The sequence below is a fragment of the Cheilinus undulatus genome, linkage group 20 (genome assembly GCF_018320785.1).
Source record: "Cheilinus undulatus linkage group 20, ASM1832078v1, whole genome shotgun sequence".
NCBI classification, from domain to species: Eukaryota; Metazoa; Chordata; class Actinopteri; order Labriformes; family Labridae; genus Cheilinus; species Cheilinus undulatus.
Genome location: NC_054884.1, coordinates 17,375,753 through 17,397,258, shown reverse-complemented (window position 1 = coordinate 17,397,258; position 21,506 = coordinate 17,375,753). Strand labels below are relative to the sequence as shown.

The following is a 21,506-nucleotide window of genomic DNA, read 5'->3' as shown; positions in this document are numbered from 1 at the left end:
TACCAAAAGAGAGTGGAAAGAGAAAATTGTCTGTGGGGCCCGCCCCCTCTCTCTCAGCGGTATGATACTCCAGCTTCAGTCTTTAATACTTATTTAACTGGCTTCCATGAGGCTGTCAGCTCAATTCAAGACTAATTTGACTGCAGATCCATCATCAGTGTATCTCAGTGTGTTGACTCAGCCTTGTGCCACACATCAAAAGCAGAGGGCGACACACAGGGAACAGTATCAAACCCAACACCAAAGGGAGCCAACTAAAGTCCAACAGGCACTGAATTCCTAACTCATTTTTGTCTCCCTGGCAAATCCTGTCCTGTATGTGCCGATTCTGTGGAAAACAGGAGTAAGAGGGCACCGAGTTATAAAAGAGAGATGTTTCATACAAGAAGATGAAACGATTAGTGAGTCAGAAATGTAACAGATGAAGCCAGGATGGAAATATCTCTGTTTACTATAGTGGGTGGATGGGGAGCATATGAGAAGTTGTGTGTAGGTTGAAGACTGAGTAGCTTTCTTTGGCACAGAACTTTATGATTGTCTTATTATCATATAAGGCTGGAGGAGGTAGCATTTGTTTGTCAAGGCACTGAGCTGGTCATGACATTTCCCCATTGGACCCATGGACGCTGGAAGTTTCTTTCAATATTTTGTATGTTTCTTAGAAGTGTGTTGTAAAATTTTGCCTTGTTGTGTTGGAAACGTTTTAATATAATCATTATTAAGCCTAATGTAATTGTCTATAAACCAAATTTTGGTGTTATGCAACCAAATGCTGTGAAATTGCTTTTCTCCTTCTGACCCCAGCGATTAAAAATTACACTTCAGGCAATTAACATTAGCAGAACCATATCACAAATGAAGGAATGGCTCATTAGCTTGAGAAACATCAGTATGTTTTATTGGTGAGAGCTCAGTCCAAGTGAAATAAAAGCGGCCTCGGCCACGTAGAGAGACGTACGCACAGACATGGGTTTGGATGGAGATGGCGAGTGGAAAACAAGGCTTTCTTTGAGCACATTTTAATTAGCAATGTTCATAGCTTGGCTGCACTCTTTTATGATTGGACCGCTGAAAGCCTTTTTTGTTTGCCTAATGAAACACATTGAGGGGTATGTTCCCTGAATTAAACTGTGTTTTTGTATGCCTGCTTGCATCCGTTTCGTTTGTATGTATCTGTTATATGGTCGGGTGCCCACATTCTTTTTGGCGTATTAGACGACCATTGGCAGGGAGAAGGAGACAGAGATGAAAGAAATCCCTGCACTTTGTTTTCCCTTCAATCCTAAATAGTTGTTTTAGGGAGACAGCCATTGGCCATAATTGCTGAAATAGGGTCAGGTATTTGTCTGTCCTGCTTATGATTCACTACAGTGTCAGTGTCTTAGTAATCTGGAGTAAGATCTGTGGTTAAAGGCAGCCCAACTTCAGACAGACCACATATATTGTGTTATGCATAGAGCTCTGCTGGTTTTAGTGGAATCCCTTTATAAACACATCTCATACTAAACCCTCTGTGACATGAGCTCTGTGAGGAGCAGACTCGTTGTATTACCTACCATTGGTCTAATATAGAACTGTTAGTTTGAACATTAGCACCACCTATGCAATCCAAATCACCAATTCTCCTGTAAATATTGCAGTTTTAGCTTCTGCATTTTCAGTTTTTGTTGAGATGGTCGAAAAGGTAATGATAAATGCATTTTTTAAAAATGATTTTCTGCTTTTATTTAGATAAGAGGTCAGTGATACAGTCACAGAGAAACAGCGATGAGGGAGTAGGGGAGAAAACCACAGGTTAGACTTGAACCTGAGCTACACATGGGCCTAAGCCTAACCGCTAGGCTATCTGCGCCCTGATTTCTCCATTGTTGGTATATTTTTCACTCTTAATTGCTTCATATCATCAAACAAATGTTAGTATTAGACAAAGATAACCCCCACCTCGTTAAATCATAAATTAACTGTGATTAGACACATTTTTTGGAGAGCTGAGTACAATTTCACTATCCATGCCCTGGCCTGATTACTACCAGACCTTTTCAATCAAGAAATCCCTCAAATAAAATCTGTCTGAAAAAGTGAAGTAGGCTAAAAGATCTCCAAAAGAAACACAACACGCCACAATCCAAAGAAATTTAAGAACAGATTAGAAACAAAGCCACTGACATCCCTCACGGAAAAAATCTGCAGTGCTTCATCCTTGGACACGTTTAAAAAACTTCTCAAGCATCACCTGTTCACCACAGCTTACAGTCTCTCCTAAACCTGCCCCCTACATACACCCAACTTAGTGTTTGTCTTCTATGTTGTGTCATGTTTTCCACTTTTCTGTAAGGCAACCTTGGGTCTCATGAAAGGCGCTGTATAAGCTATTATTATTATTATTATTATCTATCAGTCTGGAAAGAGTAAATCACCACAGTGAGAGCCAATATCCACAAATGGAGAAAACTTAGAACATTGGTGAACCTTCCCAAGAGTTGCCAGCCTACCAAAATTACTCAATGACTTATCCAGGAGGCCACATAGGATCCCAGAACAACATATTAAGACCTGTAGGACTTACTCTACTCAGTTAAGGTCAGTGTTCATGATTCAGCTATAAGAAAGAGACTGGGCAAAAATGGCACCCATGGGAGAGTTCCAAAGCCAAATCCACAAAGTCTTGTCTCCCATTTGCCAAAAAAACATTTTGATGGTCACCAAAACTTTTGGGAAAATATTCTGTGGACTGACGAGATGAAAGTTGAACTTTTTGGAAGGTTTACATCTCGTAACACTTGTTGAATAATGCGGGTAGCTTCTATGAAGAAAATAAAGAATAGAAAAGTTATTTCTACCATCATATTGATTTACTACTACCACAAACTGAGAGAGCTAAGGCTAACATAACATAAGGCTAGGCTAAGTTATTTCTACCATCATATTGATTTACTACTACCACAAACTGAGAGAGCTAAGGCTAACATAACATAAGGCTAGGCTGAGTTTGCCTTATGAGCTTCCTCATTAGATGACCACTTTCTCATCATAGACAGGAAAGGAAAAGATAGTAGGCAATCCTGCAAGCCATTGCACCTGACTCAGGAGAGAAAGTGAGTTGTGTGATAGTAGTGGATTCATCGCTTTTTCACAGAGCATTCTGCACCTTCACCTAAACATCGTCTCCTCCTCTCCCCATCATTTTGTTTTTGTGTTGGATTTCCTTTTTCTGGTTCTCCCGCTGTAATTTCCTGTCATTGGTATGAAGGTCTGACCCTTCCAATGTAATGCTTTCACATTGGGTATGAACCAAACCATGGTTCAGTTTGGTCCACACCGAGGTCACCTCTTTTGGACCAAGGTTTGGCTTTTTGGTCCAGACCATGGTCTGGTTTCACACCTGTCATTTAGTTCAGATCAAACTGAACAGCCTGAAAGTGATCTCCAGCATCCTAGAGCCACCCTCATCTAGGGATGGGACCGATCCGATCCAATATTGGTATCGGGTCCGATATGGACGTAATTAATAGATCGGATATCTGACTGACGGCGCCGATCCAAGTGACCTATCCAAATCTATCCTACAGTTTGTGGTAGACCATGAACGCACCGTAGTCTAACATGAGACTGTGTGTAACTGAGCTAGTATTAGTTAGGGATGTGCTTAGCGGTATAAGTACCTAGTCGATTAAATGTAAATCTATATTTAAAATAGTCCAAACTAGTCTAAAGATGAGAGAACACAAAGAAGAGTGGGTGTGACGTTAACCTGATAATACTCTCTACAGCATGACTGACATTGAAAGCTAGCGCCGCCAGCCTTTGTTCCTCTTTGCAGATTAATATCATGCTTTGATATTTGGCCTCTTTTCACTTCGGGTGAGTAGTCATATGTGAGCTTAACCCTTGACAGCCCACATACCACTTTATTTCCATTTACTACTTTAGAAAACTGTCGTACCGCTGTCTTCCTACTACACGCTAAAAGTTTAGCCACCGCCGAGCTTCTCATTGTTTACATCCGGCGAAGGGTCAGAGAGGAAGGCTGCGGCCATTAACTGAAGCTACAGCGGTCTCTAGTGGTGGGAGGTTCATTAAAGAGCATTATAGACAGGGATTTCAAGCACGTGTTCATAAAAAATTGTAAAAAGTAATTAGTTTAACCGACTAGTAAATCCCACGCCGGCTAATTTCATAAACCATTTTAGCCGTTTTAGTGACCAGTTGTTGTTGTTTTTTGGATAATGTTGATATTTATTTTTAGTAGTAGTTCAAATTTGTTCGGCATACATGTAAGTTCAATTCATTTTTTGTTTTTTTTTTGGCTTTTTAATAAGAGGAGCTGGGTGGTTTACTACAGCCTCATGTAACCTCACACATTATACCAACAACAATAATAATTGTTATCGAAATCAGTATCAGTATTGGCACATATTTATCAGAATTGGATCGGAACTGAAAAAAAGTGGATCAATGCATCCCTACCCCCATCTCACCACCCATGGACACAGACATTTTTTTACTTTACCTACCTTATCAATTGGCCATTCCAGCCCAGAAAAGCAATGCCACCTTCAACAGACCCAGGCTCAGTACGCACTAGCACCACTCATATTTCCAACCACAGAAAGACAACTGGTACCAACATTTCACAGGAAACTCAGAAAAGAAACAAAAAGAGGACTTTAGGGAGTTTTGCCAACCTTTTGTGGCCTCCAGCTGGCATTATTCTTCCTCCTCTAGATCTACTGACTGGTCTGAACTGCTTAAGATGACAACTCCTTTATTGTCTTTCGCAAACTCTGTACCTGTACTCCAGCTCTCTTTGTAAAGAAACTGTTGACCTTGCTATAAACCCCCTACACCCAACGTCTTAAATGTATTAATCAAAAGTAGACAGAAATGCTAAATATTTGTGATGTTCAAATAGATTAGCTATCTCTTATTTTACTCACTATAACAAATGCTTGATACATTTTCTTTTCTAATATTTCAGTAATTTAGCAGCACATTTTCTGTCATTGCTTTTGTTTTAACAGTGGCATACGTGTAGATGAGCTCACATTGTTTCTGTATTCCTCGCCTGCTTCTCCTAATGGGAGCTGTTTGGACTGCTTCAGACCAAGTTCCCCTGTTGGCCACTGTAATTTAGAATGTATTAGTGTCACAGAGAAAAAATGCACTTTAGCCTCGCCCCATAGCTCGCTTTTAATACATCTTTGAGCTGTTGTGGTTTTGCAAGAATTCCACGCAGTCTTAACTCCACTCTCAAATAGCAGTGGGTTACTGAGGCTGTAAGCGCAGGTCAGAGTTCATAGGCGATAGCTTTATGTTCTGTGAACAAGAACAATCGGTTCTTTAGCAGAATTTGCTCTGCACATGAATACCTCTGAACAGTTGATTGCTGCCATGGTAACAGAACAGGGAGGGAAAGTGACATAAGGTGAGTTGTTTGCAAGAAAGCGATCCTTAGTGGGGATAGGAGGGTTGTAGTGTTGGTAATTCAAGGCTTTACATTTAATCTTGTAGTTACTGAAATTATTTACAGGATTTCAGAAGCAGTATTAAATAGAAGGCAAGGTTAATGTTAAACATTATGTCCAACTGGAAATCAATATAAAATAGGAACAGTAAAATACATTTTTTGAAGGTTAAAATCCTTTTTAAAAATACACTATATGGACAAATGTATTTGGCCACCTGACATTCAACAGGGACTGTAATGACATTCTATTCAAATACAAGTATTTTAATATGGAGTTGGCTACTCTTTTGCAGCTTTAACAGCCTCCACTCTTCTTGGAAGGTATTCCACTAAATTTTTGAGTGTTTTTGTGGGAATTTGTGCCCTTTTATTCTGTAGAGCATTTATGAGGTAGGGGTCAAATTTCTCCTTCTTGAGCAACACCATTGAGTATTTTAAGACAAACTATTGAAATAGTGAGTACTATAAAATGAATAAACTTTACGGGGTTAGTGATTGAGTAATAATGAACCATTCACAAACTAAGCTGGTAATATGAAAACCATTCATTGATGTTAGCCATGGTAGCTGGCTCCTGTTTGAGTTCCCGTTTGCTTTCTTCCATCTTTTGTCGTTATTTAATCCTCATTTAAAAAGCCAAACTGGTACCAAATGAAGAGCTGCCTGGGAGCCAAACAACCAGCTCTACTGAGCTGAGTCCAATGATCTGGATCTTTTAAAATATTTCTCAGTGGACAGACATGAGCTGAGGAAACATGGGTAAGATCAGAGTTTAATGTGTTAATCCATGGCAAAACTGTGCTGAACCAAACCAGACTGCTTTGTGGAAACACACTGTCCAGGTTTTAGATGGAGGCTTTTTAATTCCTGCCTGCTGCTGTTCCTCTGATATTTTTTTTCCCTTTCATTTTTTACCTGAATACCAAGACGCATGCTTTGATTAACCTATTGAAACCCCCATATGGATAGATACATCAATGACAATGCAAAATAAACACAATAAAATGAGTTCAAAAGCAATTCATCCATAGTAGCATGAATCTTAATATGATGGTACAACAAGCTTTGTGCTATAAAGGAGGAGGCTGGGGTGGAGGAGGTTAAGCTTTGCCAGCAGCAGCAGCATAGTTCATCAACATTAATGCAAGCAGGGATAAGTGAGAAGAACATCATACTGTAAATAGACCGCTGTGTTGAGAGAAAGAGTTGTGATTGGCTGGGGGAGCTGGGAGGCGATAATTGTGATCAGCTGACCACCAGCTGATCACAGCTGGGCGTATAACTTCCATGTCCTGCATGAACTAACACTGAGCTTAGTGTGTTAAAATACTGTTCCCACAAATAATTTTATTTTCTGATGTCTTACTTTTTTGTCAAATTCCCCCCTTCTTTCTTAGATTCCTTAACACCTGTTGACCCCTGGGGGGGATCAGGACTTGTCTTAGTTCTATTTTTTAAAAATCCAGACAGTACAAACACTATGGAGAGGTTACTTTCAGTGACTTATTTAACAGTCCACCTATCGCTCACAGCACATATCCACACTCCCCCCCTCCATTCTTATGTGGGGGCCTAGTGGGGAAACAGGCTTTACATGGACACACTAGTAACTGCAATTTTCTGCTCTCCTTCATTGTCTGCATATTTTGAAACAGGGTAAAACTGATTATAATAACTAGAGTTGTTTCCCTGTGAACAAATAGTAAAGTGTAACTCAACAAGTGATCTGAAGTAAAGCTGACCAGCCAATGTGTGAGATGTGTGAAATAACAAGGCTATGACACTTGGAGGTGTATCTATTTGTGGTGTGTACAGTAGGTCTAAAGGCCAAGCAGAGGTCCGTCACACTGGCTGGTTTCTTAACACTTTCCTGGTGGAGATACTTGGAAAATCTCATTGGCTGTATGTATGTAGGATCACATAACTTCAGGATCATTTAATTTTGTAGGGATTTAGTGCATCCTCTTTAGGCTGCAGATTAATTCGGAAAAAAACAAGCGATCCATTGACAGATTTTGTTAAACAGTAATCAACACCAGGAAAAATGAAAGACAAAATATAAATCTGATGAGAGTATAATCGGCCGGGATATCCTGAGGAGGCCTCTAAGGGGATTGCATCATCACAGTGTGCCTGCTGTGGTGATGTTATCACAGACAGCTGCAGGGGGCGGAGCCTGTAGTTGAGGCGCTCTGAGAGCCAAGAGGCAACCAGTTGCCAGCAGATCCCTTCCACAGAGACCCACCTGCTTCGCATGTCCGTTTTTCCTCTAAACCCCTCAAAGGGATTCCCTGAGTCCTCTTCTGTGTCCACTGGCCCCCCGTGTCTTTGAAGTCATGATCCTACGTGTTTTCATGGCATTGAAGTCATTATCCTATGGTCATGTTGTGTCATGCGTTTGATCCAAAAGTTTGTTTGAAGTTTTACAGGGAAATCTTAATGTAAGTATTGGTCACAGGCCAAACATATTAGATCTGTTTAAACCTAGGCAATTACAACAACCAATGATGATCCCCACCAGTCACTCCTGGAGTCTATTTATGAATCACTTAAATCTACGTTTAATGTAAAGGGGACTTCAGCATCAATGGTTGGCAGTAGCTGGCATGCACATGGCAGTGCTACTAATTCAATTAAAAGCCCTTGAAGAAGAAGCGGCCCAGCCCAACTTAATACCATCAATTATGGGTTGCTTTGCCATCTGACCAAAATCCCACACCCCAGTCGTGTGATTCATACGGGAAAATATGCCTCTTTGTTCTCGAGGTCAACCGACTCTTTGGAGGAGCTGGCGTAGGGTCAGGAAACAGTAGTTAAGGGTGTAGGAGTGGGAACGGAGGCGGTAGAACTGGGGGTTAGATAAGCCAGATCATGAGGTCATTTTGAATGGGAACTTGGGTTTGACAGTGTCTTTGCAGAGAAACAGCTGGTCTTTCTAGGAAACCGTCATAGAGCATGAAATAATGCATCTGCATTTATTACTGACATTACTACTGTATGCTTCCAGTATTTGTAGTTATTTTTGTTTCTGTTTGTACCCTGATCTACCCATGACTCTGTTTTCATCTATCCTTTCTTTTTCTCCTTTCACTTCTCTGGTACGACAATCACAGTTCAGCTGGTCTTGGCAGATGGCTGTCCACCTATGAGCCCAAGGTTTCTGCCTGTTCAAAGAAACTTTCATTTACTACTGTTGCCAGATGCTTGGCGAATTCATTTTACACTACCTTCAAATCGGCCAGAGATTAAAAATCTCCTTTATGAGAGAGACCTTGCCAAGGAAGCAGCCATTAAATCTCATGGACATTTAAAAAAAAACAAAAACTTAAACATGACAACATTTTAACACAGTTTCAAACAGGTTTTCAAGTCTGCAGTGGCAGTCACTGCATTCTCTAATACACTCTTAAATTAAGATATATCAGTGTGTCTTATTTTAGCCCTTTTTGAAAATAAGTATAGGAAAAAGCATTTTAATCTGATGCAGTGAAGACAAACAACCAAATACATGGATCAGTGGTTAAGACTGATCACTGTGTTCTATAAATAAATGTGAACAAGAATAAAAGGGCACTTTAAGGTTTCATTAAAAAAAGCAGGCAGTCTGAGTGTGTCAGAGCTTTGACTGCTACTGAAATGGTTGGCTGTGCTCGAGCCTTAAACCTGACCTTGGGACAGTTAGAAGCAGCTGAGTTGTAGCTCTGTGTCCATGATAAAAGATTAAGGTTTAAATGTCAGAGAGATAAGTGAGAGCAAGCCTATTTAAATGTTTATGTTTCAGTAATGAAGCCTTATTACTACTAAATGTGCCCAAGTGCTTACACTTCCCCCTCCATTCACTTCAGTAATGAATGTTGGTTAAATCCATCAGTCCACAGGCCCACAACTTCAAACAAATGACACAACTGTAGCACTGCAGACTGTAGACATGCTGTGAAACTAAATCATCACCTCCTAACAGAAGAAATGATCTATGAAATTTACAGTGTTTCCCATCAAGTACCTAGACCATGCCGCTCCGCCATAGGCAGAGTGTTTATTGCCATAGTCTAATCTTTACCACCATTCATTCCACCAACATTACATTTTCACTATGTTGACATCCTGTTGGTCTGCTCAGCAGTGAACTTATACATGCACATGAGCCATGCTGCGCACACACCAAGTGTCTGAACTGTGTGACTGAGATTCAGACAGTCGAGCTACAGAAGACGAAGCCTTGTTCTTCTCCAACTTATATCCACGTAGGTTCTGCCCATCCATCTGGATCTGCCTGCTCCCACCTTGTCACTTAAGCACGCATGGGCTGCATAGCATGCGACGTTATTGTCTAATTTGTGAAATATTCCAGTCATATCTTTGCACCAAATAGTGTGGCACAAAAGAGGGAAAGCAGCAGTCAAGGTGAAAGTTTTTCAGTTCTAGCTGAGTGGAAACAGTCACTGATTTAGCTATTTATTTATTTCTAATTTATAAATCCCTCTGCAGTTAGAGAGAAAACAGCTGCTGTAAACGTCCCTGTTCCTGTGATTTGATAAATTCCTGAGTTACACGGATGAGGGAGGAGAAACAGAGTATTAATAACCACCAATTGTTTTTCTCAAGGATTTAAACTTAACATAGAAATTAAATTAATTTAAATTGATCATATTGTATAGTTTTGTTTATTTAGGCTAAAGAACATAAAATATCAACTCCAGCATAAATTGTGGAATAAAGGCATTGACACAGTTTTCTGGTGGTGATTAGTTTTAGTTAAAATCAGAGATGGTCATGTGACTTGCTGCAGTTTGGAAGATCTTTCTAAATAAATATTTATAGACGGTAGATGTTTTATCATGAGCATAAGAATAAAAATCTATGGAAGACAGGGTAAACTAGAAAAGCACTCGGAGGGCGCAAACCTCTGCCATCAGCTTTATCTCCCAATAGTGAAGAATCCTTTAAAAAATTCCTGGATCCGTCCCCATGTGTCCCCCACCACGGTATTCGCCAATTACTCCCTCCCCAGTGGAGTGGAAACACGGTGAGGCAAAGCATTGGCTTCGCTATGGGTGGACTGTCATGGCAGAAGCATTGCCTGCTGGTGCCAACAGATGCACTGACAATCTCACCCATGGTCTCACTGGACAACTGGAAGTCATGGCAGAGGGTAAATATTCCTCTATTCCTCCCAGCATAGTAAGTATTCTCGCTACAATTCGCTGTCTTTCTCTCTGTTACACTCTGACTTGTCTCCTCGACTGGGCGTGCATCTTTCAAACTCTATAAACTCCAAAATTTTGAATAGAAACACACCAAAAATGCTACTGGGATTGAAGTTACTCATGTCCGCCATCTCCTGGTGTAAAGTGGTAACAGCGCAGAGCTCCACCATTAGCCCCATCTCCTAATAGTACAGAATCCTTAAAAAACTTCCTGAATCCAGACGGTGATCCGGATCAGTCCCAAAATCTAATCAGTTCTTCCTTATGCCATTTTGGACATTTCCTGAAAATTTCATCAAAATCCGTCCACAACTTTTTAAATTTATATTGCTAACAAACAAACAAACAAACGAACAAACAAACCCAATCACATAACCTCCTTGGTGGAAGTAAAAAGTCATCTTTAGATGTCAATAACTGATTTCTTAAAGAAAAGACAATCAAATATCTTTTTCTTCAGGTCAAACCAGGAAAAAAACTGCAATCAGCCAATCAAATTATAACCAGTATACCTCTGATGTAATTACTACAGAGGAAATCATTGAATCAAATGTTAAAAGAAAAAGTCAAAATATTTCTCCCAGGGTAGCTTGCCCCTGGACCCTTCTAGAAATTTGACCCAGTCTGGTTTCAATAATTGCACAAAATGTCACCAAATTCTGTTACATTTTGCTAGCTTAATTAATTAATTAATTTTTTGATTAGTAATAAATTAAGAAGGTAATTAATTAATTAGTATGGCTTGTTAACAGTATAATATTACTTGTTTTTTAGTTTAGATTTTTGGGGATTATTTTGTCTGCAGTTATGGTTAGACCAGAATTTGATGATCACAACCAAACCATATCCTTTTTTTAATGGCAGCAAATGATCACACTTATCCTTGTTGACCAAAATCAACCCTGCCTGGTTTATTTTGACAGTGTTTGTTTTTTTATCTTTACTACATCTACAGGGACCTTGAAATGTCAACAATTTAACGAATATACCAATCCTATTCTTGTTCTTTGAGTAATCAATGTCTAAAATCTTATTTGGTTCTCATTACTCTTGACAGAGCTCTCAGACATTCTGTCCTCTCTCTTATGTGAAGCTGACTACTTGTCAAGAACATATGGATTTCTAATTTGTCTGGATGCCAAATATTGTGTACGTGACATTTGGCCAATTGAATTAGGCCTAACTAGACGCATTGCCGCACTGTCATTCATCCATGTCACTGCTCAGTAATCAAAGTTAACAGCATGAAGTATTGTGTACGATTTCATCAGTGCTGTTTTATCAAAGCCTTATGTGAGCTGTTATTCCTTCAGCATCTCACATAAACTGACGACAGTGATGGCAAAAACAAGCTTTGTGTTTGAGTGGCAGGGTGCACCCCAGTAGTCCTTGCTCCCCTCAATCCAACCATCCCTGCAGTTTGTCTCCAACGGAGCTCACCATGGAGACTAAAATGCTTTTTGGCTCAGGTTGAGAGGAGATCTTTGTATGTATGTGAGTGTGTATGAGTCATTATTAGGAACGTTTTATCATTTCATAATGGAATGGAAACAGCATGTGTGTAAGATTAGTGCTGCACAATGCTTGGGCATCACTTTATGTAAGCTTCTGTCATTCACTGAAAAAGTGCTCATGTAGAAGCAGTAGAGAATTACATTTTTTTGTTGTGTTATTCTGCTTTAACCTACCTCAACATTATTCACTCACTTTAGCTGCATTTATATAAACCTTTGCTCAGTAAGTAGTAAGAATTTACATCACAAACTCTTCCCTGTTAATGTTCCTCGCTGTGAGCCAGGCTCTTTGATAGAGAATGTTATTACATTTTGATTAGTCCCCACTGTTACCGCAGCAATATTGCAATGCTGAGTCTCATCAAATGTGTCCCGTGCTAGAAAGGAAGAAATATTACATTTCCTGTTTTTAATTTTAACCAAAAGTTGAGCTGGGACATTGGCAGCCCAGTAGAGGAGATTAAAATGTGTGTGACTTCACTTTTTTTTTTTCTGTGAAAAAGATTTGGAGAAAATTATGCAGGAAGTATGCGGCTTTCCCTGAAACCTAATGTTTCCTGTGGGAACTGCAGCATTGTTAGACAGTTTATCAACTTGCTGGTGTACATTTCCACTGAGCATTTCTGCAAAACTCAGTTTAGTTTAAGGTGGAAAATAAAGATATCCATGTTCTCTCTGAAATACAAAATCTTGGATGAACATTTTCACGTTTTTGGCACAGGGAATATCTACTTTACTACACAAAGTAAACCCACAGTAGATACAAATATCAGTCCCTCTGTGTGTTTGCAACTATATAATTATATAAAGAGCAGGAAGCAGTGTTAACTTATTCTAAACTACTTGTAAATACAAACTTGAACCTTTTTTAATTCTTGAAAATCATTGCATAATCACTCATTGCCAGTGACATAAGATACTGAGAAATACTGGATTGAAAAACACTTACAATTCACAGTGAGGTGAACTAGTTTCAGATCATTTCTTCAATAAAGGACTAGATATAGAAGCAATGATCTCGTGAGAATATTGCCAATGATTCCATGTTTAGCACAAAAGAAAACCTACTGTCAGAATTTTCAGGTCCCCGTATAAAACATAAAATATAGACGTACCCTCAGTGGTGTCAGCCATTTGTTTCTGAAATGAAGTTTGAAGCCTGACAATGAAAGAAACTATACTGAAAATGTTCTCTAGAAAAAAATCCACAACACACCCCAATAATGCACAACTGTCAGCATCATTTTGTTCTTTGCAGATGACGTCATGCACAACAGAGAAACCCCGTTGGGGGGCAAGAAGTGATTTCTGCTTGGAGAAACACTACCAAAAGGCCGTGTTTTGAGTGGTTGACTATGCCGAGCATTGAAAGTGCAAAAGTCAAAACATTCTTAATCTACTTTTGTGTCCCAAAAGTAAAATAAAATAGTTAAAAGAAACTCTGTCTAAAGCCATATAGTAGTGTCACACAATGCGTGTGTATGGTCCTTTTTCAAAAGTGCTTGTATTTCCTCAGCTGATGTCCATTCAGTCTCGCTCATTGTGATGGGAAATCCATCTCTTTTAAGAGATCCAGATCACTGGGCTCAGCTCAGTAGAGCTTGTTGTTTGGTTCCCAAATGGCTCTTCATTGGGTACCAGGCTTTTTAAATGTAGATTAAATAATAACAAAGGATGGAGGAAAGGAAACTGGCACTCAAAAAGGAGCTAGCTCAGTTCAAGACTTTTCAAGACTATCGTCCTCTTTTATCTGGCTAGACGATGCTAGATGCTAGAAGGTCTGCAGGATTGAGTGATTTGCGGTAATTATCACTTCCATGCCAAGTAAATCAGTTAAAATGTGAAAGAACACTTTTTGTAAATGAAGGGATCATACTTAATGGATTTGGAAATTTTCTGATGATAATTGCAGTATACAGGTCCGTTTAGAGCATTAAAGTACTAACTTTCCTCCATTCCCACACTGTAAAAACAAATAGGAGTTCCAAATGTAAAATAGTTAAGTAACAAGTTTCACAGCTTTTTTGAGTTAAGGGCCCAACTTTATATTGCCGCTTAGTTAACATAACATATTCATAGCTGAAAATATTTAGTTGGCAAATTCTAAAAAAGTTGTGCCAACAATTCAAGGTGAGCCCTCAGAAAATGTTGGCTCAGCTTAACTATATGTTCTCTTGGTACATACTGTATCTTAAATAGTTGAAGAAACTCAATGTAGTATGTCGTGTAAACTAGTTCAGTTATCAAAAGTGCGCTCAATAATTTATCATCTGTTCACACGTTTGATTTTTTAGTTGTGCATTCATTCCCAATGGCTGCCCCCACTTCCTGCACCACAGGATCACAGGATCACGTGATTTCAAATAACCTATATATTAATTATTAATTTTTGAAACAAATGAACCCCTACTTCCACCATGTGCCTATAAAGGAATGAGCTGTTCAAACCAAAACATTCTGTTGAACAAGTTTTTTAACTTTTTTTTTTTTTTTTCCCAACAAAAGAAATGGTCATTTATACGAAATCCTTCGGGTGCTTACTTGCAGCCAGCCTGAAGTTCACAAACTAGAGGGTTGGTGTTTCAGTGTTAAACATTTCAGATGATTTTAACTGATGCTGGTCAGTGTCAGTGATTTGACATTGTTGATTCATTAGTGTTAATCCATCTCTATAGAGTCAGTCGATCAAAGCTCCACCTACTGCAGTTTAAAATCTGGGGGGTATATGTGGGCAAGAATTTCCCATCATGCCCTTAGGCTGAGTGTTTGGATGTGTTTACATGCATTTTGATGTTACCTGATGTAAAGTGATCACTGCTGGCATTCCTTTGCTCATGTTTGTGGTGGATTTTTGTTGTTTTTGATGTTAGGTGTGTTCGCACTATGACATGTATAATGTATAATGAAGTAGTTTCTCTGGACAAAATACTTCTCAGTGATCAAGCCAATGTCGGAAGCAGTCATTTGTCTTCTCCTATATTGACCTTTTATTGTTGTTCTGCCTCATAGGTCAGAGTCTGGGATCTCCAAGTTTACCCATCGTCTCTCCTTGAAAGAACGTGTGCCCAAGACGGAAAAGGCCTCAGACAGACCCTCATCCTACAGGAGAAGATCTCTAAGCGTGGACTGGTAAGACTAAAGACCAACTCATACTCTGCCTCATCCTATTTTCTTTGATCTCTTGGATTTGAAGGTTATTTCTGAGTACTTCTATACTTGCATTACTTCCTCTTGAAATGTCTTGAAGCAGTAGCAATCCTCACATCCCACCTATGTTTAAGGCTTCAGCGTTCTCAATGGAGGCCAAATAAAATCTAATGAACTTATTGAAAAGCACCATTTGGGGAATGTTTCATTTATCACAAAAATCAGAAAAGAATCTTCTAATGCAACTGCAGCCAGTCCTTCCTGTTCTGTGTCTGTGCGCAAAGTCAAGACTGAGGTTGAAGAGCACTGGGGGCTGGTGTTTGGGGCGTGGGCAGAGAGTGGGCGGAGTGCTGATAAGCTCCTGCTCTGTCTTTGGGTCTGGGTTTCGTTGAAGAGCGCCAAGCAGCTCCAGTGGCGCCGGCTCATCTTGCTCTTGTAAAGCTCCAGTCCTCAGGCAGCTGATGAAAGGAGTTTGAAAGCTTTCCATCACGAGGGCTGCCTTCCCGGTCCCCACCCATGGGACTCCTTCCCAGTCTCCCCTTCTTTCTGCTTGGCCTCTACTCATTTATCTACCCATCCATCCATCCTGCTGTGCGTCTGTCCATCTGGCATATACCCCTCTTGAGCTTCCTGCTATGTAGTCTTGGCTCTTCCTTTTTGCTTCTCTCACCAGTGGGAAAACAGACCTGGATTAAAGTGGATCTCACACTTCCTTTGCACTTAATTTGGTCATGTCAAAAATGTCCAAACAGTCACGGGTTTCAAACTGTTTCCAGGTTTCTAATTGCTGTGCGGGGACTACAGTAGCCGTTCAACAGAGTTACTTTGCGGTTTCTGAAGTTACAGGTGTGGGATTCTCCGAGGTCCCATCGAATCATGCTAACACCCAGTGTGAGGTCTTATGAGGTCTTGTGTCGGTCTTACAAGACCAACTGTGTGGTCTTAGACTAATGTTACGTTGTGTGGTCCGCCAAAGAAATGTGGTGTTAAGTGTATGAGCATTTGGAGTGTAATGTGCAGTGTGAGGTCCTTTACTTGAACAGCTCCATGTTTTTTCCTCCCATGTTGCTCGAGAGGGGGACCTGGCCTTTAAAGTCCAGACTCCGACTGATGTAGTCTGGCTTTAATGAAACACAGTGGGTAGATTGGACATGCTCATTTACAAGAGGAATAAGGGGGGGGTTAAGCTACAGCTGGATTCTGACTTTCTCCGGGGCAAGCCACTGTTACGGAAGTGTGACTGGCCTTTTGTGACATAATAAACAAGGGACCCCTGGAGGAGAGAGTCAGGGTTGGGGGCTGAGTCATGATGCTGGGAGGTGAAACGAGGTCGGTTCGGCTTCTGACAAGACCGGCGCAGCTCCTTTGGAATGCACAGTCATCAGGGCGGTCAGAAGGGAAACACATGTGTTTCTAGCATCTATTGGGAAGATCCCATGAATCAGTTGCATATTTGGAATTGTTGGATACTTCCTGTAGTCGTTTTTGACAAGTGGTTTAATGGTTTTGCTCATTTTCTTCTGATGTAGTGGCGCCAAGCTCACTACAGAGGTAAAACTGAAGAAATGAGTCTAAGATTTGATATGCAATTCTTGTCTGTTTTCCCAATTTGAATTCTTTTAAACCATGAGACAGACAGCGCTTTAAGAAACCCCTCGCTGGAATGTTTCTGCCTTTAATGAAAGTAAAATGTGAAAATGTGAAGTTATCAACCAACAAGTCTGGAAACTTCCCAGCAGCACTTAGCTATAAAGCAGTCTCAGGTGACCTAACACTTTACTATCAATTTAGCGGACCGCTACCGTTTATGTCGATTTCAGGCAGATATCTAAACAAAGTGGGACTATTAAGGGAATTCTGAGCCACGGCGGACCATATATAAGCCTGAAACAGGAGGCGTTTTCTCTAGCTTTATCAAAGTTTGTAGGACCTGCGGGGCCTTTGGGAGAGCGCGATAATAAAAGATAATTGCAGTGTTATTGTTATTTGTAATCAAAGTAAATGGCCTCTAGGGTATGAGAGGAGAAAGACTAGAAAGGAGTAGGAGGGAGGGAGTGCTAAAGGGGAAATAAGGAGGTTTTTCCTTCCTTTTAGGACATGTTTTAGTATCATAAACCATAAGTATTGAAAACTATTATGTATAATTGTGACGTCATTGGAAAAAATGCTGCCTTGTGAGATTTGATTTGCAAACCTATTGAATCTCACCACAATATTCTGCTGATATAGAGGGAATTCTACAGTTTGAGAACATTTTTTCAAACCACTTCACTGCAGTCGACACGGCTTCCTGTCCATGATGTACATATTTCCCATCTTGTTTCCTGTGCATTTACCGAACACAGAAGACATCCAGTACTTGGGTTATAAAGGGACACTGAAACAGCTCCAGCATAGTGCCAGTAAATAAATCTTAATTTCCATATCCTCTCATGGTGACAGCGAGGTAGTTCCAGTCATTTGCTGAAACCCCTGAGTACAATGGAGAGGCAGCCACGCATGTCGGCCAAGCACTCTTTATTTCCCAGAACAGTTCCCCTGCAGTACGCCTGGAGAGGAAACTCTATACATAACTATTTCAACACCACTCTGTAACACAGCATCGAACCAGGTGGAAATTGAAAGTCTGCATTTGGATGACATCTTAACTTCAGTGTCAGAGGAGAAAGCAATCTCTGCCTCCAATAACTGATACACCAACCCACCCAAACACAACCACGCAGACATTAAGAGCGGTAGTAACTCTGCACGACTAATTTCCCCCTTGATATCCATGTTCAGACACTCATGAGCACACATTGTTATAGTTAGCACTAAGTTGAGTTGGGTGTGTAAAGGGGGAGCTGAGTGCTAATCCATATGAACTCTTCTCAAAGGGAATCAAAAAGAAGCACCAAAGTCTGGGTGGAAAACGGAGGGCAATGCTCAAGAGACCCGGGTGCAAAGTGGTTTTGGACAGTATGCCCCTTGCCTCATTTGGTTCTAATTTCGATTAATACTGCCAGGTCTTTCTTGTTCATTTTCTCTTTAGAGTTTTCCTTACTTCTGTGCCTGAGAACTGTCAATTCAAACGAGATGGACAAACAAGAAGGTTAAAGATTGCTATGATTTTACTCTTTAGAAATTCTGATCAGCTAAAGAATGGGAAAGATTCCTGCTTGTGCTGGCATGTCCAATGTCTTACTTTTGCTTTGTGGCTGATTTAAAATGACATCATCCTGAGAATGAATTTGACACCAAAAAGCTTTGACAAACAGAAATGCTGGAGCCAAAGTGTAGAACACTGAGTCTGATATAGTTTAAAGAGTAACTAATCCCTCAGACTGCTTTTTCAGATCAACCCTTGCATATTTAGTATACGGGCATGTAGTACTGTTGATGAATTAGGGTCCAAATCTTGACATTGGAGGACAAAGTATTTAAATTCTGCATTTTGTGCTAATACTATGCATAGTGACTGCCCTCTATAGGTTGAAACCGGTTACTGCAGCCGAAATTTTTTTACTGGGTGATCTGGTGGCCGGTGATGTATGTAGTGCCAGCTTTCATCACTACAGAGCTCTACAATTACCACCCACTCTTTGCGTGACTGAAAACTTCAAAAGTGTCACCCGCTTGCTAAAATCCATGAGTTACAGTGGGCTGCAGCAACCAGAAACGTTGCTGTGATACTCTGGAATTGTGGGTAGTGTAGTGCTTTTACCGGATATGGCAGAAAAGAAAATCATGTATTATTAAAACAAGGTTGATGTCTTGCAAATAACTGTATATCGTCCCTTTCACATTTGAATCTTCTTTAGTGGAAAAAAAAATCAAATTAAGATACAGTGCTGTAAAAAAAGTATTTGCCCCTTTTCTTATGTTCTGCATATTTGTCATGTTTCAGATCATCAAACCAATTTTAATATTAGAAAGAGATAACCCGAGTAAATGCAAAATACCACTTTTAAATGATTATCTCATTTATTGAGGGTAAAAAGCCACCCAAACCTACCTGGCCCTTTGTGAGAAAATAAATTCCCCCTAAACCTGATGACTGGACATGCCCACCCTGGCGACAACAAATGCAAGCAAGCTTTTGCGACAACTGGTAGTTAGTCTTTTACATCACTGTGGAGGAATTTTGACCCACTCTTCTTTGCAGAATTTCTTAACTCAGTCACATTGGAGGGTTTTTGGACACAAACTGCCTGTTTAAGGCCATGCCATAGCACATCAGTGGGATGTATGTATGGACTTTGATTTGGCATTCTTTTTGTTTTTTTTTCTAAGCCATTCAAAAAGGTTTGATATCTACTATTAAAGGTTGGAGAGGCACTGACGTGATTTGGGGCAGTAAAGTAATTGTAGTAACACCTGACACTTGAGGATTATTCAGACAAATGAGCGTTTAGCGTTAGTTTAGGCCATGGAGTCAAGCACTGCTGTGTAACTGAGATCAGCTTATCTCGGGCAAGCCCTCATTATCAGCTGACAGCCAGCTGATTTGCTTATTGGCTGTCTTTTATAAACCGCTCCAGTCTGGCTCTCTTTGCTGCTGCCTCTGCAAGCTGCTTTTTACAACACACTTCCACCCCAGCTCTTCCTGTATTCTGCTTATAAGTGCATAAGTGCCCATTGATAGCGTGTGGCCAATCTGACTAACGGAATACACCAGTGATTTTAAAGTGGTGTGGAAAGGAAAATTGGTGTGACTTTGGGCAAGTTTAGGTTAGCCGTAGGAATTTATATAATCATGTAACTATACAGCAACAAATCGAACCGTAAGATGTGTTGAAGAGGCTGTTTTTCCATGGATATGAATATGGTGTGCCATGAGATTTTGGCTTGATCTTAGGTGTGCCTTGGGAAAATCACTGGAGGGGACAGATCGGACATCTTTTTTTCTATTCTCTCTTCTCCTCTCTTGCACGATCCCCAATTTCTTTAGCACCTGTGTTAATTTTATCAACTAAAACAATGACTAAAAATGTTCTGCGACTACCTATTTTCCATGAGGAAGACTAGAGCTAAAGATAGATCTTTGACTACAAAGTTTAGTTGTCTTCATGGAGACTCAAACATGACTAAAATGTGATTTCGTTTTAGTCAGACATTCAGAATCCATATTTCTCCACTCTAGCTGCATCTGTCAAAACCCAACGAATCCCTAGCTCCTCTGCCTCTTAAATGTAGAAAGAAGGGACCTCAGGTTTTGAAAAGTGCATAGAACTCACAGGTATGATTTTGCACCAGAATTCAAACAGAGAGAACAAATATTTTGACTAAAACTGTTGAATAAAATGTGAGGACTATTTATTAACTGAAACTTGACTAGAATGTTTTCTAATTTTTGTCACCTAAAACTAGACTAAATCTATAAAGGGTAAAAATGACCTAATGTGACAAACACTCCTATTAAATCTCAGCCAGAGTTTACTAAAAGGCATGTGGGAGACTCCATGGTGAAGTGGTGTACTTTTTGGCCATCAGACAAGATGCTATGCTTGGTGGACACCAAACACTGCACATCACCACAAACACACTATCCTCTCTGTGCAACACAGTGGTGGCAGCACCACGCTGTGGGGATGCTTCTCAACAGCCGGTCCCGGAAGGCTTGTAAAGGTAGTGCATTAAAATGAATGTGACAAAATATTGGAAACTCATGGAGGACAATAAATGACATTAAAGAGTTTTTTTTATAATTATCTTATTAAAAAGCTAAATTATATTGATCACTGTATATGGCTAAAATATAAGATTTATGGTAGAACGTGGCAATTAAAGCCTATTGTTTATTTATAGGGAAACAAATGCATTGCTGTGAGTTGCAATGAAATATTTCTAAAGACCATGATCCCCCTTTTTTTAAGTTTTTCCAGGGAGATTATATTTTCCTTAAAAGAGCCACAACTGACTCCAGATCTGCAGATTAAGTATCACTGATTTAATTAGACATAGCGATAAGATTGTTGAGTTATTTTAAAGTCTCCTGCACAAGAGTGATACTGGAAACTTTCACCTCTGAACAAACCGTTTATCTACGCAGTTTCAGGTGTCCTGCTAGGTTTTTTTTTTTCAACTGTTTCTTTTTTTTGGCCTGAAATATAAATATGGTTCAACTTGGTTGCTGGCACTTCTATAGTTTCCAGTTGACCTGAGAATTTTTGCTTATCTCCCAGCTTTTTG

General features: G+C 40.0%; 1 protein-coding gene across 3 annotated transcripts in view; it reads left to right on the top strand.

Annotated features, from left to right (window-relative positions):
• Positions 1 to 21,506, top strand: part of LOC121527857 (ankyrin repeat and fibronectin type-III domain-containing protein 1) — a 253,335-nt gene that overhangs the window by 166,682 nt on the left and 65,147 nt on the right. For all 3 annotated transcript variants that reach the window (XM_041814870.1, XM_041814871.1, XM_041814872.1), the window contains one exon: positions 15,198 to 15,317. In XM_041814870.1, coding sequence (XP_041670804.1) covers positions 15,198 to 15,317 — 120 coding nt within the window. The remainder of the gene's footprint in view (positions 1 to 15,197; positions 15,318 to 21,506) is intronic.